An 18,204-nucleotide genomic window follows, 5' to 3' on the forward strand; every position below is an offset into this window, starting at 1 on the left:
GAACCCCTTTGTTTGTGGGACAAGGGACCCACCTCTTCATAGCTATAGATACTCTACCCCGTCTGGTTTTGAACCTGTGACCTCTTAAGAGGAAACACATGCTCTTAACCATTAGGTCCACTCATATATTTTCTTTAATAATTTATTTAAAAATTACATATTCTATATATAAATATCTCTATTTTCAAAATTACATATTTCATATATAAATATCTCTATCTTCATTTTATTTTTCCTAACATCAAATATTATTTTTTTCTTTTAAAATAAAAAATTCCATATTTTTTTTGTGCTTCTCCTTATAAAATACTTTTTATTTTTATTTTCTAAATTCTCAACATTTCATTTTTTAAATGTCACATTTAGTCTAAATTTTAGAATATTTGGAATCTATATTTTTCAATATTATAAATTTCAAATCTTTTTAATATATATATATATATATATATATATATTATTATTATTATTATTATTATTAAACTTCATATATTATTTTTTCCCATATTTATATTTTATAGAATATTTCCAATCTCAACGCTGCCACTATAACACCAAGAGCATAACCAACCACCTGCAAGTGGGGTATACTAAGTTCCTATGATTTTAGCAAGGGCAGACTCACGGGAAAGGGGAATCCGCCCCTTTAGCCGCCACCACAGCAGGTCAATGTACTCAATGAGATTTGATCTCCGGTCTGCCTGGGCATAGCCCATGTCACTTACCGTCAAACAACACATCACTGTACAACACATCACTGTAGATTTCCAATATTTTTTATATGTATATGTATATCCATTTTTAAGGTCACAGCCAAGCTAGACACCAAATTGGTGTATGAGACCCCCTTGTTTGTGGGACAAGGGACCCACCTCCACGCAACGATTTTGACTGCTAAGTCTATGAAGGCATACATACTCTACCCCCTCTAGTTTTGAATCTGTAACCTCTTAGGAGGAAACACATGCTCTTAACCATTAGGCCCACTCAAGCTATATATATTTACAATATTCATAAATTTTATTATTCTATTTTCTTATTTTTTCCAACTTAAATTATATATATTATTTTCTTTAATAATTTATTTAAAAATCTCATATTTTAATCTATATTTTGTATCATTATTTTATATTTCAATGTTTATAATTATATCTTCAAATATATTTAAACCTCTATATTTTGTTTTTTATATTTGTATTTTTCCATTCAATATTTATAATCTCTTTTTTCTAAATGTTCACAATATTCTATAGTTATAATGCTTTTAGCTACAATATATTACGAATATTTAATGTTTTATCCATGTTTAATGCTTTTTTAATGTTTAATGTTTTAATGATGTTTAATGTTTTATTAATTTTTCATCTTTAATTCAGGTTCATTGTTTCATTTTTTTTATTAATGTTTAATATTTTATCATATTCAATGCTTAACGATTTATTAATTTTTAATGTTTTATTAATATTTAATATTTTAATAATGTTTAATATTCAATGTTTTAATAATGTTTTATTAATCTTCAATGGTTTATTAAGGTTTAATATTCAATGTTTTATTCATTTTGAATGGTTTATTAATTAATATTGTTTAATATTTTAATAATGTTTTATTAATTAATATTTTCTGTTCGTTTCAGTTATGGTCATTTTGAATCAGATTTTCTGGCATTTTGATTTCCACTTTGTTTTTCTTTCTTCCATTTTTATCCTACCTACGAATGCCATTTGTATGATTGTTTGAGTCTATTTATGCTTCTTTGAATCTATCGTCGAATTGTAAATGCAGACAAGTTTCAGCGAGACTAGTCGTTATTAGGGATACACCCTCCTCAAAGCAGCGTCTTCGGTGTAATTGATATGGAAAAAGAAGTGGACGCTATAATTCTTCCCAGGACGGAAGATCTGGTATTCTGGCTTTTTTGGTTGGTTGCAGTTATAGTTTTGCTGTTATGGGATTTGGGGAAGGCGTCGAAGAGACGTGTTCCCTGGATTCCAGGACAAGCACTTGTGCTCAGCGCCATTATTATTCAATTGCTCTCTTTCATCGATTATTCGCATATCAGGGTATATTCAGGTAGCAGGTACCAGACAAAAGAGGTGGTGGCCATTTTGGTTAAAAATCAGCTGGTGATTGATAGCGGAAGAGTTATGATGTGTGTGCTCATTGCTTATTTGCTTCCAGGAATGGCCCGTTCCGGCTCTATTACGGACGGGAGCAATCTTGCAGCATTGGCATTGAGTATAATATCCGATGTTGTCTCTGAGCTTTGGTTCATTTGGAAAGTGGAGAAGCGAAATGACTCGTCGAGTGCTCTTGCTGCATCATCATTTGCGATGATCCTAATCGCAGCGATTATATATTTGCTTTGGCTGTTATTCAAGGCGATCAGCAGCGGTAAAAACAGTTGTAGGATCAGGTCGGAAAAGGTTCCTTCAGCACTCTCGTGTTATGATAGACCGAGATATGATGATATTAAGGATCACGTTCTCAAATGTTGGCTTGCGGCGCGTCTCTACCAACCTGATTATGTCTTCGTCAGAACAGGTTTATGTTCAACGGCCTTCATAGTTGTGACAGTTTGCATTGGGGTCGACGTCATTAAACAGATATACCTTCCATTTACAGATAATGAGTCACTCAATAGTGTGACTAAAAGCACGCTGGTTCACTTTGTGATTTTTGGTCAGCGTGTAATCGTCCTAATAGGATGGATCGTCCTTCTTGTCAGATGGGCGACTTACGCTGATATTTCATTATCACCCAGGAATGCATGGCGTTGTGTAGAGGAACTCTTTACAGTTTTTGCACCGCGTCCGCCCGACCTTGGAAGACCAACAGGTGTTGTCGACGACGTTGAATTTCCCTTGTACCAATTGACTTTGGAAACCTTACTACTTCCAGGAGAGAATTCCAGGAGCCTGTGGAAAGCCAATCAATCGGGCTTCAGAAATGTAAAAAGGTATCTGGAGCAAGAAGACCGTAGGCGCAGTTCCAGAGAATTGACTGACTTACTTATAGGGCTCGGAACAACGACCGCAGAAGGTGCAGCTGCCAGAGGAAAGGCGGAGCAGTTGCAGCGAGCTAACAGAAACTCGTGGAAGAGGACAGCAGTCTCATTGATCCGTTTTATGATCTACTCTTATGAAGACAGTCATGCTTCTGCTATTCAAGATGCTTTTGTTATTGGAAAAGCTATGCAATGTTACACTCAAGGATGGGAATACATGGACTTCGTTGACGGTTTAAACGAGGAAGTCAAATCACTCGGTCCGCAAGCCAATGAAGAGTTCAATAGTCTCCAGCGCAGTTGGAATAAAAATCCGCGGAGGCTGGAGACGGAGATCAAAGAGCCACTAAGACAACTCAGAGAACGATGGCAACAACCTAATCTGCAGAATTCTTTGTCCTCGACGGAAGTTGCTGAGTGTTGCTTGTTCAATACAGGGGAAGTCATCGATCCTTATTTATTACATGAAATTAATAAAATCGCTTGGTTACAGCGCGTATTGGCAAGCGTTTATTATTCTTACATGACACAAGGCCTCAAGAAAGCAGTGGTACAAAAGTGCAGGGAATTGGCTAAAGAGGGCATGGAAGAAGAAATAGTGGATGTGGCCATTTTATCAGCTAAAGCACAGGGAGTACTGAAAGAGGTACAAATTAATTAACATAAATCTATATGTTAATATCATTTATTTACTTTAATTTATCCATTTTTCAGGAAAAGTACATCTCTGGATATCTTTCATTGTATTTCAGAAGAATTATTTTATATATATATATATATTACTATTTCTATTTTGTTAAGATTATTTTTAAATTTAATTTAGAGATATAATTGAACTCAATTACTTTATACATATTATTCTAAAGCTACTATAAATAATAAAAACTAAAGAAAACTTATTTTCCATTATGAATTTATTTTTAATTTTATATTAATTTAACCTATTCAAATTTATCTTACAATTAGGTGGATTTATTTTGTTTATTCTACAGGCTGGCGTAGAACGCGGGGGACGGGGAGGTCTTCCCAGAGGTCTCGGAGATCCTCCCGAAAGACCCGGAAAACCTGGAGGTGGTCAGGTATCGACTAGCTCACATAGTCCAACTGTAAGTAAGATAGAGTAACTGTCACTGATCAGCTTCTATCTGTTACGTCAATTAATAATCAGCTTAATAGGTTAAATTAATTTTATATTAATTTAACCTATTCAAATTTATATTACAATTACGTGGATTTTTTTTGTTTATTCTACAGGCTGGCGTAGGACCCGGAGGACCCGCTGGTCAGGCATCGACTAGCTCAGATATTCCAACTGTAAGTAGGATAGAGTAACTGTCACTGATCAGCTTCTATCTGTTACGTCAATTAATACAGCCAAGTGCGTAAATGTTGCCAATCACAGTAGATCAATTTTCTAAATATATTTTGTGCTTCATCAAGCTTGATGTCTACCCTCTACACTAAATTCATTGCGTTCAATATATTCTCTTCAGCATTAGTCTTGATGTCTGCCCTCTCTATTAAAATCATTTTAAAAATTAGCATATATTACAGTGTATTTATTTATTTTAAGTGAGATAAAAATGTATCTCCAAAATTTTGATCAAATTATCAGCGTTTTAATATTCCAACATAATGCATATCACTTTTATAACTTATAATGGGTTTTCAAATGGAAGTTATAATTTTTTTGCCACCTTATTTGATTACAAATAACAATGGTGTATGTTATGACATTTTTGTAAAAGTGATAGAATTTCTAGATAAAACAAGGAAGAAGACACTTTTAGCAATGAATCCATAAAATTTTGAAAAAAAAAAAGTAAGAAGAGCTAAGAAGAAAAAATTTATGCTTTGTACAAACTGCACTTCATACCCAAAACAAAGGAATCCAATGGTACATTGATAGTGAATTTTCAAGCCACGTGACAAGAGAAAGTATTTCACTTTGGAAAAAGTTCATGAAGGTAGTGTGATATTTGGAAATAATGCGGTATTTGGAAATAATGCTACCGCAAGGATAACTTGAAAAGGTACTCTTAGTTTCAATAATGGAAAGACTAAACAACAATATCAAATATGTTAAAGGTTTGAATCATAATTTTTTTCATGTAAGTAAAATGTGTGATCAAGGACACATTCTCACATTTTATTGTCTAAGGTTGTGAGATAAGGAAGTCATGCATAGGAAAATTAGTTGTATATACAAATAAAAAATAAAATAGTGTATATATTCTTAATGAGACAAAGGGAGAAAAATGTTGTATGGTACTACTATATTAAAGCTAGTTATGACATATAAGAATGGGCCATATGAATTTTGATACTCGAGTGAAAATCAACACCAAAGAAGAAGTGAGAGACCTGCTAAAGATTACAAAACCTTCAAACACTATTTACAGGTAGTGTTAGCATGGGAAGTAGATAAGAACAAGCTTTAAGAGAAATGAGTACTCAATAATGAAGCCACTGGATGTTGTTGATATAAATATTTGTGGGCCTTCAAGGACACAAAGTATTCAAGGTGAAAATTACTTCATGTTTCTCATTGATGATTACTCAAGGATGACATGGGTTGCCTTCCTCAACAAAAACTAGATGCATTTGAGAAGTTTAAAGCTTTCAAATTCTTATTTGAAAAGGAAACTAATTAAAAATCAAGAACTTGAGATGAAATCAAGGAGGTGAATTTATCTCAAATGAATTTGGAGAGTTTTGTGAGTTTTGTGGAATAAAAATACATTCTTTTAGTTACAAGAACTACACAATGGAATAGAGTGGCTGAAAGAAAGAACATAAACATACAAGAGATGGATAGAACAATGTTGGATGGATCAAAGCTATCAAACATGTTTTGGAGAGAAGAGGTTAGGACCATAGTGTACATTTTGAATAGAGGGTAAATAAAAGTCAACAACAACAAAACACCTTATGAACTATGGAAGGATACATTATTAGCAGTCAAATACTTCAAAGCTTTCGGGAGAAAGTGCTACATAAAGAGAGATGGCGAGGATTTAGGAAATTTTAACTCTAGAGTTGATGAACGTATCTTTCTTGGTTATTCATCAAGAGGTAAGGCTTATAGATGTTACGACAAAGCATTGCAAAAATTGTAGAAAGTACAAATGTTAAAATGGATGAAGAAATTCCTTAAAATGATAAATCACAAACAAATAAACATTCAGAAAAGATGAGTTGCAAGGAAGAAGAAGAAACAAAACATCAAGATACAAATACAACATCAAGATTCATCGATAAGAATCAATAAGGATAATCTAATTATTGGTGACTAAGATACATGAGTATGGCCTAGACAAAGATTAGAAAGTGGATCATGACATGCACATTTCTCCTTTCTATCTAAAATTGAGACTAAGAATTTCGTAGAAGCTAGTGAAGACAAGAAATGGTTTGATGATATGAAAGAAGAGCAAAATTAAATTGAGAAGAGTGAGACATGCGAAATTGTTTCAAGACCAAAAAATAAAAATGTGATTGACGTCACATGGTTTGTTTTTAGAAACAAATTTGAATGAATATGGTCAAGTAATAAAAAATAAAGCAAGTTTTGTTTGAAAAAACTATGCTCAAGTTGAAGGTATTGATTTTGAAGAAATATTTTCCCCCATTGAAATACTATAACCTATTAAAATTTTTTTGCCACTTACAAGTTTCAGGAACTTCAAATTCTATCAAATAGATGTCAAGTTGGCCTTTCTCAATGGAAATCTAGAGGAAGAAGTATACACTGAAAAATGAGAAGGGTTCTTATTATCAAAAAATAAGGATCATGTATGAAAATTGAAGAAAGCACTTTATAGGCTAAAGCAAGCTTCGAGAGCCTAGTGCTTAAGACTTAACAAATATCTACAACAACAAGGATTCAAAAGAGGAATTACTAAAAATAATCTGTACACCAAGAAAGAAGGAGAAAATCAACTGATTATCGTGGTATATGTAGATGATATTATTTTTGGAGAGGCTATGAAAAAAACGTGCAAAGAGTTAGTAATGCAAAATGCAAAAGGAATTTGAGATCTCTATGCTTACTGAACAATTATTTTTTCTTAGTTTAGAGATTTATCAATCTAGCAAAGGCGTATTCATTTAACAAACCAAGTACATCAAGGAATATTGTGCATTGTTCAGCACACCCATGGTCATAGGTTGTAAATTGAGTAAATAGGATGAATCTTGAGAAGAAAATAAAACATTGTACAAGTTAATGATTGGAAGCCTACTATGTGACAACATTAAGGCCATACACTATGCAACTAGCAGGATTGGTTGCATAGTCTCAAGCTGCATCAAAATAAGCTCTATTGCAAGTAGTGAAAAGAAGATTCCTATCTGAAGGGAACCCTTGAATTTGGTTTTTGGTACTAAAGAGGTGAATATTTTACTCTAGTATAATATATGGATGCAGATTGGGTAGGGAGTGCTAGATGATAGGAAACATACAAGTGGAGGAGCATTCTTTCTGGGTGAAAATCTAGTGTCCCGAGTGGTCAAGAAATAATATTTAGTTTCTTGATCCAAAAGAGAGGCCAAGTATATATCATTAGCATCATGTTGCACATAAGTTCTTTTGATGAAGAAAACACTGAGAGATATTAAGGTAGAGTATGATCATCCAATTTCAACACTTTGTGACAACAAAAGCAAAATAAATATTTCAAAAAATCACGTTATGCACTTGATAAGAGAGTACATTGTAATCAAGTATCACTTCTTAAAAGAACAAGTAGTAGAACAAAATTTCAAGTTGAAACATACTGCCACCACAATGACAATGAAAAGTGTCTTCACTAGTGTGGGCTTGGATGAAGTTGAGTCTTCCTTCGATTTTGTGTACTTAACAATTGATTTCAAAAATTGGTGCAACCTAGGGTACTATTTTGTCAATTTCACCAAAGCTACTATGATATTATACAAATATTTCCATAATAAAATGTGGAAGGGTTCAAATCAAAAATGGTTTGTGAGATGATCTATGCACGCTTGTAGGGATTGGAGGTCTTAAACGAATAATTAAGATTAGATAAGTAGACTTGTGGGATGCATCTTTGCAATCTAAATCCTATTAATGAAAAGGAAATGATGTTAATGATTTGCACTAGTTATGTTTTTGTCTTCTGAATGAGTATTATGGGGTATGTGAGGTTGTCTAAGAAATGAAATGATAAATTTGGTTTTAATGGCTATATAGCCTTCATATTCTTTCTTTTGGATCCTTATCTTCTCCTATCATCTATTTTTAAGAGAATAGGATTGTTAGATTTTAGTCTTGGTATTGGTTAATATTTCATCATTTCTATAGGCCTTATCTTATATGAAGTGAAGACTAAGAAGATAGGGGAGGATGACTCCTCAACCCTGTGGAAAACTAGGATGGTTTGTTTTGGTATGAAAGGCCCTTTGTGAGTCTTAACAACTGAGTTTGGTTAGGACTGGTTAGATCAAAAAACTCTTTGAGTTAAATGTTTGTGGTAATTAGAAGTTCATTGTTGGTGTGGAATTAGGTGTAAGAGTAGAAGCCTTCATTTCAAAGAGGAGACTCAAAATAACTATTTCTATCAAAATGGCTAAAATAAAATACTATAGAGTTCACTAAGGAACTCTTGAATTCACGAAGGAACTCTTGAATGGTGGAAGCCTCTTAAAGGGTTTGAAGTTTCTAGTAAGTGAAAGTGTTTGTCCATTTACGAGGCCAACTAGAGGTTTAAAGATCCATGATGTACACCTAATTGGATTGTTGATTAGTTGTAAGGATACACTAGATTGAGAGAGAAGGCATGGAGGCTTTAGAGGAGGAAAATTATATACAATGACTTCTTTGAATTCATTTGAGAATTGATCGGTTTATGCTTGAGATATGAAGTATATGGGTACCCCCATGGTTGGTGAAGGTCTCTATAGTTTCAAGAAGTATCTATTAGGTAAACTTGACTTGGGGGAAGAGTCAATGTTGACTAGGTCAATAATAGTGGTTTTGGGTCGACGGGTTTTTGGTTTCCCATGGTTTTGTTCCCATGGATTTATGTGATGAAGCCTTTAAAAGGCTAGGTGAAGACGCTATTGTAATGGGATAGGGGATGCCAATAGTGAAGGCTCACTTGGCTAGTTTGGCTAGGGTTCTGTCCAAGGTATAAAATGGAATTATGCTAGCTGGGTTTCTCCCTAGAGTTGGGGTTTTCCTAGGGTAAACATGGTGTTATGATTGCGCATTTGAGTTTTCTGGTTGCGTTAATGTTTATCTTAGTAAATTTGGTTTTCTCTCAGGTTAATTCTTAAGATGGTATCAGATTTGAGTGCGGCTTTAGGGGGACACCTCTATTGCCAAGGGTTATTTTTTCCTGGTGAAAAATGTGAAGAATTGTGCCTGTGTGTGACCGATGGATAAAGGATACTTGGAAAACCATTTTTTGAAGAGATTTGTGTAGAGTATAGAGTGGAAAGTTATAGTTGAAGAAATTTGAAGGAACCTACCTCACTGTGGAACATAGAGGAGAGGATCCATGTGGAGGCTGTGTAAAGTGCATGACTAGTTAGGAATAATTCAAAGATGTAAAATTTTCATATCCCTACGGCAGGTACAAGACTTTCCAAAACATCTATCGCTGGATAGAAGAACTTCACATGTACTTGATGTGGGAATTATCAAAATTCTCATTGGAAGCAAGTGAAATCTAATGAAGGCAAGATAGGTTCTTGTAGACAAGATAGGTTCTTGTAGAGGACAAAGCTCGATGTGGTTGAGACATTTATAAACACAACTAGAATGGGCCATTTGACTTAGAGTATTCGAGTCAACTATGGTGGCCATGAGTGAATGAAATTATTAGCAATGAGATAAATGGGCCCATCAATATGGTTGTAGGAGAAATTAATGTGAGAAATGAATTAGTCAATAGTACTGTAGGGGATCAGGTGAAGGTACAACTAGGGATAGGGTCACATGAGGAGAGTCATAGTGAAAAGGAAGCATGGAAGCTTCTTAGATATTCTATGGTAAACTACTATGGGAGTCTCATTGGAACAATTGTTGCAAAGGATCCTACCAATCACACCATCAAGATTTTATACCTTAAGAAGTGGAGTTTATACTCCAAGGAGAGAGTGATATCGTCGGGAATTATATGTTGCAGTTACAAATTTTCACACTTATTGGGAGCATATGCTCCAATGCCCAACAACAATTGGTGAAGATCACAACGATGTTATAGAAGCCTGAGAATTCCTAGCATAGGACATCGTGAGTAGTGGAATGAAGAGATTATGGAACAATGTTGTATCGATTACAAAATACAACATGTGATAGAGATCGGGGGCTTGCATGTTTTATGCCATAGGAAATCATGGTCAAGAGCCATGGAAATATATGTCAAGGATGCTCGCAAAGGGTTTGTATAAATGTTTCAATGAGATGATAGTTTTATTGGTGAGATGTAGCCATGAAAATTATTTGTAAATAGAAGAGTATGAGGCTGAAAGCATGTTAAGGTGAGAGGATTGTAACATAAATGTTGGATCAATAAAAAAAATTTCATAATGGAGTCAAATTTTCAAATTGCATGTAAATAGGCATACTATTGTAAGACCTCGTAAGGCATGCATAACCCTGGGAAATTTCTAGTAAAATCTAGTGTTAGAACTAGGTGATAAGGAGCACGATAACTTGGGTATAGACTTTGAGGGGGACAAGGGATAGAGTGAACGAGGCTAACTCACTTGGATGATTTGGTTGGATTTGGTCAAGGGAAATCCCAAGTTAAGGTTTAAGGGGGAATTTTTAGGTAAAATTGACTCAAGGAAAGAGTCAATGTTGATTAGGTCAACAGTAGTGGTTTTGAGCCCATGGTTTTTTGGTTTCCCATGGTTTTGTGCCCATGGATTCATGAGTGAAGCCTTTAGAAGCCTAGGTGAAGACTCTATTGTAATGGACCAAGGGATGTGAGTGGTGAAGGATCACTTGGCTGACTTGGCCAATGGTTTTGCCAACGAATCTAATGGAACTCCCTTAGTTGGGATTTTCCCAGTGTTCAGGTTTTCCTAGGGTAAACATGGTGTTATGTTTGCATGTTTGAGTTTCGTTGCTATGTTAATGTTTTTCTCAGTAAATTTGGTTTTATCTTGAGTTAATTTTTAATAGTACCTTGGGTAGCTTATATTCTTGTGAAATTCCCTTCTAGTCTATAGACATAAGTTAAGACTTTGGCCCTACCTTTCTAACCTACTTTCCTTGGAAAAAATTCCGGGACTAATCATCGAAGGTTTCAAACCTTGGAATATGCTTGGAAGATTTATTAAAAGCATAGAAATTTGGGGATTGCCTTGAAAATTTAAGGATTAACTCATTAAATTTATAGAGTTATGTAGCAGATGTTTGGAAATTCAAGGATTGACCAATTGCATTTCTAGATCTGTATGGAACAAGTTTGTAAATTTGGGGAACAAAGTCATTGGCTTCATCCCTTGGTCAAATGGATGACAAGGGGCCCATGACTTGGAGCTAGTTGGAGGGAGTTTCAAGTTATCAAGTTATTGTTATCAAGACATTTGGATATTGTGCCCTATCGGTTAGGTATTTCACTACCTAGAATCTTTGATACTAATAGAACCCACGTTGTTGAACAATTAATAGAGATTGGAAGATTTTGGGACTGGTCAAGTGATGGATCAAGACATTGGGTATGTGGTGTTAGTTAAACCCCAAGAAACAATTGACATGAAACCACTGACACTAACAGAATATGACATATATGTCAATTAAAATAGACCAAATGTTTGGGGGATGAAAATTAATAGATATCAACAATCAAGCATTAGGCATATGGTGGTCATGTATCAAGAGAGAAAAACTCTGGTAGTTAGGGTTTAGTCTCTATACATAATAATCCTAATACAAATTCTATGTGAAAAATATGGTGATATGGAATTTCCATGAGGCAGGCCATGTGGCAAGTAATGTGGTAAACTGACATGGGATAATATTTCCATGTCTCAGCCATGTGGCAACTGACTTAGTGAGAATACATGGTATGGCATGGATCAGATTGCACAACAGGAGGCCAAGTGATAGGAAATGGCTAGAGGTGATATGGGTGAATTTTTTTTAGATATTAGGATGTTTTTCCATTTAGTATCAAGTTTGAGGAGGTTGAGCATTGGTAGTTCAAAACTTTGATATCAGGCTTTCCTCCCGACAATTTCGAAGCCTAATAAGAGCCTGGTGTGGTAGATGTTGATGTGGTGAGTCAAAGTACACCCAAGGGGTTTCAATGTTTTAGCTATGTGGTCGGGGATGTTGTGAGGTGACATGTCACTATGATGTGGCACCAAGGAAGATGCATGATGATGTGGCATGTTTTTGTCTTGGAAAGTATTGAAACAAATGAACAAGTGGATCTTGAAGAAGAACTCATTGTGCCCTATTTGAAATAAAGAATATTAAGAAAACAAATTTGAAACAAAAGGAGTATCTATAGAAATATAAAGAGGAGTGCCATGATGCAAGATCAAAGATGTCATAAATCCCTGAAGAAAGATAATAGGGTATTATTAGCCTAAAGGTTCAACTACAAGAGGAAAAAATATAGAAGAATTTTATGAGAGTCTAGTTGAAGGAAAAAGAAAAGAATTGCAAGAAGCTAGAAGATAAAATTGTTTCCTTAAGAAAGGAAATAGATAAGTCAACTGCTTAGTTGAATAGAGGCTTAAAGTTTGAAAAGAATACTAACACATCAGATGAAATCATCATTTGTCAAAAGTCACCATTCATTAAGATTGATCTTGTCTATGGTATGAATAAGAAGAATCCTAAAGAAAATTCAAATTATTTGGATAGAAGGCCACCAAAGAAACTAAATGAATGAAAATATAAAATCTATGTTTATGTTCTCAAAATATCCATCTAAAATGAAGGAAACATGAATAAATAAAACAAATTTCTACATAAACTTGACCTTTCTCACAATGACAACATTGAAGAATTCATAAGATATTTTCCATCAAGGTGGTTTGCACAACTCGATACTGAAACTCCTTTATTGGTTATTGATTTTCTTGCAATCAATTTGGTCATAAAGCAATATATTGTAGAGCACTTGCAAGAAATACTAATGCATGGAACAAAAATAGAAGTACTAATGGGTTTTCAAATAGAAACTATAATTTTTTTGCCACCTTATTTGATTACAATGTTGTATGTTATGAGTGCAACAACATTGTCACGTAACACATTTTTGTAGAAGTGGTATTATAGAATCTACTAGACAAAACAAGGAAGCAGACACCCTTACCAAAGAATACACAAAATTTTGGAGAGAAAGGGGTAAGAAGAGCTAAAGAAGGAGAAATTTATGCTTGTACAAACTTCACTTCATACCCAAAAAAAGGAATCCAATGGTACATTGATAGTGTATTTTGAAGCTGCGTGATAGGTCGCCAAAGAAATTTTTTCACTTTGGAAAAATTTCATGAAGGTAGTGTGATATTTGTAAATAATTCTACCGCAAGGATAACTTGAAAAGATACTCGTAGTCTCAATAATGGAAAGACAAAAACAACAATGTCATATATGTTGAAGGTTTGAATCATAATTATTTTCATGTAAGTAAAATGTGTGATCAAGGACACATTCTCACATTTTATTATCATGGTTGTGAGATAAGGAAGGCATGCATAGGAAAATTAGTTGCATATGCAAATAAAAAATAAAATAGTGTATATATCCTTAATGAGATAAAGGGAGAAAAATGTTATATGGTACTACTATATTAAAGCTAGTTATGAAATATAAGAATGGGCCATATGAACTTTGATACTCAAGTGAAAATCAACACCAAAGAAGAAGTGAGAGACATGCTAAAGATTACAAAACCTTCAAACACTATTTGTGGGTAGTGGTAGCATGGGAAGTAGATAAGGACAAGCTTTAAGAGAAATGAGTACTCAATAATGAATTCACTAGAAGATGTTCATATAAATCTTTGTGGGCCTTCAAGAACAAACAGTCTACAAGGTGAAAATTACTTCATGTTGCTCATTGATGATTACTCAAGGATGACATGGGTTGCCTTCCTCAACGTAAATTAGATGCATTTGAGAAGTTTAAAGCTTTCAAATTCTTATTTGAAAATAAAACTGATTTAAAAATCAAGTACTTGAGATGAAATCAAGGAGGTGAATTTATCTCAAATGAATTTGAAGAGTCTTGTGAGTCTCGTGGAATAAAAATACATTCTTTTAGTTACAAGAACTAGACAATAGAATAGAGTGGCAGAAAGGAAAAACATAAACATAAAAGCTGGATGGATCAAAGATATAAAACATGTTTTGGAGAGAAGCGGTTAGGACCATAGTCTACATTTTGAATAGAGGGTAAATCAAATTCAAAAACAACAAAACACCTTATGAACTATAAAAGGATAGACTAGTAGCAGTCAAATACTTCAAAGCTTTCGGGAGAAAGTGCTACATAAAGAGAGATGACGAGGATTTAGGAAATTTTAACTCTAGAGTTGGTGAAGGTATATTTCTTGGTTATTCATCAAGATTGAAGGCTTATAGATGTTACAACAAATCATTGCAAAAATTGTAGAAAGTACAAACGTTTAAATGGATGAAGCAATTCCTTAAAATGAGAAATCACAAGCAAATAAACATTCAGAAAAGACGAGTTGCAAGGAAGAAGAAGAAGAAGAAGAAGAAGAAGAAGAAGAAGAAGAAGAAGAAGAAACAAAACATCAAGATACAATGACAACATGAATATTCATCCATAAGAATCATTAAGGAAAATCTAATTATTGGTGATTAAGATACATGAGTCCGGAATAGACAAAGATTAGCAAATGGATCATAACATGTACATTTCTCCTTTCTATCTAAAATTGAGACTAAGAATTTCATAGAAGCTAGTGAAGACAAGTAATGGTTTGATTATATGGAAGAAGAGCTAAATTAAATTGAGAAGAGTGAGACATGGGAAATTGTTTCAAGACCAAAAAATAAAAAGTGATTGACACCATGTGGTTTGTTTTTAGAAACAATTTGAATGAAGATGGTCAAGTAATAAGAAATAAAGCAAGTTTAGTTTGAAAAGACTATGCTCAAGTTGAAGGTATTGATTTTGAAGAAATATTTGCCCCCATTGAAAGACTATAACCTATTAAATTATTTTTGGCACTTACAAGTTTCAAGAACTTCAGATTCTATCAAATAGATGTCAAATCGTCCTTTCTCAATGGAAATCTAGAGGAATAAGTATACATTGAACAATGAGAATGGTTCTTATTATAAAAAAATAAGGAACATGCATGAAAATTGAAGAAAGCACTTTATGGGCTAAAGAAAGCTTCCAGAGCCTAGTGTTTAAGACTTAACCGATATCTACAACAATAAGGATTCAAAAGAGGAATTACTAAAAATAATCTCTACATCAAGAAAGAAGGAGAAAATCAATTGATTATCATGGTATATGTAGATGATATTATTTTTGGAGAGGCTATGAACGTGCAAAGAGTTAGTAATGGAAATGCAAAAGGAATTTGAGATCTCTATTCTGGGTGAACAATTATTCTTTCTTGATATAGAGATTTCTCAATCCAACAAAGGGCTATTCATTTAACAAACCAAGTACATCAAGGAATATTGTGCATTGGTCAGCACACCCATGGTCATAGGTTGTAAATAGAGTAAATATGATGAATCTTGAGAAGAAAATAAAACATTGTACAAGTTAATGATTGGAAGCCTACTATGTGAAAACATCAAGGCCATAAAGTATGCAACTAGTAGGATTGGTTACATAGTCTCAAGCTGCATCAAAATAAACTCTACTGCAAGTAGTGAAAAGAAGATTCCTATCTAAAGGGAACCCTTGAATTTGTCTTGCGGTACTCAAGATAATCTGAATTTGAAACTACTTGAGATTTGTTTGCAAGGTATTCAATTCAGAATTAAACATGTTTAAAAGATTTCCATGTCTTGGAGAAAGAAAACACATGAAATTTTCAGCTGTTTATGACCCATTTAAGCATAGCAGAGTTATTTCATTTTACTGTTTAACACATTAAAACGAATTTGTTCTGCAAAATAAATCAACCACAAATGCAAAAGAAGTTTATAAAGCAGTTCACCCCCTCCAGGGCTACGTCTGCTGGGTCCAAAGCTCCCAACCGGGCTTGTCCTTGTTTTTATTAAATGCTCAAATTGAAAATACAACTGAATAGAAGCATCTACAGGAGAAATATATGGTAAAAATAGATTCAGAACACTTGAATCCTTCAATATTTACTATTGGATCACCTCCAATGGATACTTGCAACCCTATCCAGTCTTCACAAAACTGGGCCCTTGTGGCTCCTAGAACTTTCATGGCTCCAAAACCTCTGAAAGTGACCTCAGATGGCTGTAATATCTACACCAATGGCTTTAGAAGGTCGAAAATACCCAAAATCAAAAAAAAATTCGTCCAAAACCGACTTTCCTAGCCAAAGTTATGGCCATTTAAAGTTTCTCCAGTTTTTCCCTAGAAAAACTCCTGCTAACTTTAGTTAATTTCAGATAGCTCCGCCAATTATAGCGGGTCTGCCAAATTTGGCGCTCCTGCCAAAATTCCACCAACTTAACTACAGTTACATTTAATGTTTGGTGGTTTAGTCAGATTTCGTGCCCGGCAGAATATTCCTTTTTTAATTTTTTTTTGAAAAATTAAAATTTCTAATGTTATGGACAAATTCTTCTTTTTGCCATAACTTCCTCATACGGCGACCGTTTTTCGAACCGTTTGCGGCGCCGGAATTGGGAAGATGAGCACTTTCCAGTCATTCAACTTTGAACTAGTTTTAAGCACTTTAAATTTTGAGCATTTTACGACACTTAGGACATGAGCACCTGATCACGCCTCCCCATTGGGAAGATTTTGGACCCCAAAAGCCTTCAACTACCTATTAAAGAGGTGAGGGTATAGCTCCCTCACTCTGTCCACCTCCATCAACTTTGCCTTGTTCGGTTTGCTGCCTTTGAAACCGACTCGAACATAATCTACACTGCCCCTTCTTGAAGTGCGTGTCCTTTTGTCAAGGATTGTATCTTCTTTCAGCTCATCTAAGAATTCTGGCGAGAAATCTTCTATAGATCGCAGCTGAACAACACTTTCATGATCAGAAATCAAAGGAGGTTCATACAAACATAAGTTCTCCACATTGACAACAGAATACATTTGCATGTAGGAAAGCAAATCTAATTGAAAAGCATTATTTCCAACCTTCTTGAGGATTTTGAATGGACCATAACGAATAGGCTTCAGCTTTCTACCTTCTCCTTGCATCCTTTCCTTACTAATGTACAGCCATACCTCATCTCCTTCTTGAAACTTGTGATCAACTCTATGCTTGTCTTGTCTTTCCTTGTACTTGACTTGACTCTTCTCAAGCTGTTCTTGAATTTGCTGATGTATTTGCTAAATCCTTTCAATGAATGAACGAGCTTTGTCAATGTCACTATGTCCCTCAATGGCAACATCTTTCTCAAGAATGAAATCAAGAGGTGATTTTGGCAAATAACCAAAACAAGCTTCAAACGGTGAGGTGTTTGTGGAAGAGTGCTTGACACGATTGTAAGCATGCTGTATGTAGTGCAAATGTTCATCCAAAAGCTTGGGATGCTTGCTGCAATAACCTCTCAAGAGGTGCACAATGGTTCTGTTCACAACTTCGGTTTGTCCATCTGTTTGTGGATGGAAAGCAATACTTTTCTTCAACTTTGTGTCCATCATCTTCCATAGGTTGGACCAAAAATTCCCCACAAATATGGAATCCCTGTCACTAATAATGGAAGTAGGCAAACCAAAGTGAATCCATACATGATGAAAAAATAATTCAGCAGTTTGTTCAGCAGTTATAGTTTTCTTACAAGGCATAAGTATACACATTTTACTGAAACGATCAACTACTACATATAAATAATCATGCTGCTTTCGAGATTTTGGCAAACCTCCTACAAAATCCATAGAGATGCTCTCCCATGGTCTAGAAGGTACCGGCAAAGGAGTATACAAACCAAGCTTCCTATTGCGAGGCTTGCTTGTAGCACATAATGAACAACCTCTTATGAACCTTGAAACAGAATCTACCATGCGACGCCAATAGCAATACCTCTGTAGATGTGCAACTGTTTTGCTCACACCAAAATGG

General features: G+C 34.5%; 1 protein-coding gene across 1 annotated transcript in view; it reads left to right on the forward strand.

Annotated features, from left to right (window-relative positions):
• The window catches only part of LOC149227292 (uncharacterized), a 162,841-nt gene that overhangs the window by 137,072 nt on the left and 7,565 nt on the right, over nucleotides 1-18,204 (forward strand). Inside the window, exons 3-5 of the mRNA XM_089380455.1 lie at nucleotides 1,783-3,650; nucleotides 3,997-4,110; nucleotides 4,259-4,318. Of these exons, the coding sequence (XP_089236581.1) occupies nucleotides 1,854-3,650; nucleotides 3,997-4,110; nucleotides 4,259-4,318 (1,971 nt within the window). The 5' untranslated portion in view covers nucleotides 1,783-1,853. The remainder of the gene's footprint in view (nucleotides 1-1,782; nucleotides 3,651-3,996; nucleotides 4,111-4,258; nucleotides 4,319-18,204) is intronic.

The sequence above is a fragment of the Pinus tabuliformis genome, chromosome J, assembly GCF_031772625.1.
Source record: "Pinus tabuliformis cultivar Carrire ecotype Pingquan chromosome J, CPIR1, whole genome shotgun sequence".
Taxonomy (NCBI): Eukaryota; Viridiplantae; Streptophyta; class Pinopsida; order Pinales; family Pinaceae; genus Pinus; species Pinus tabuliformis.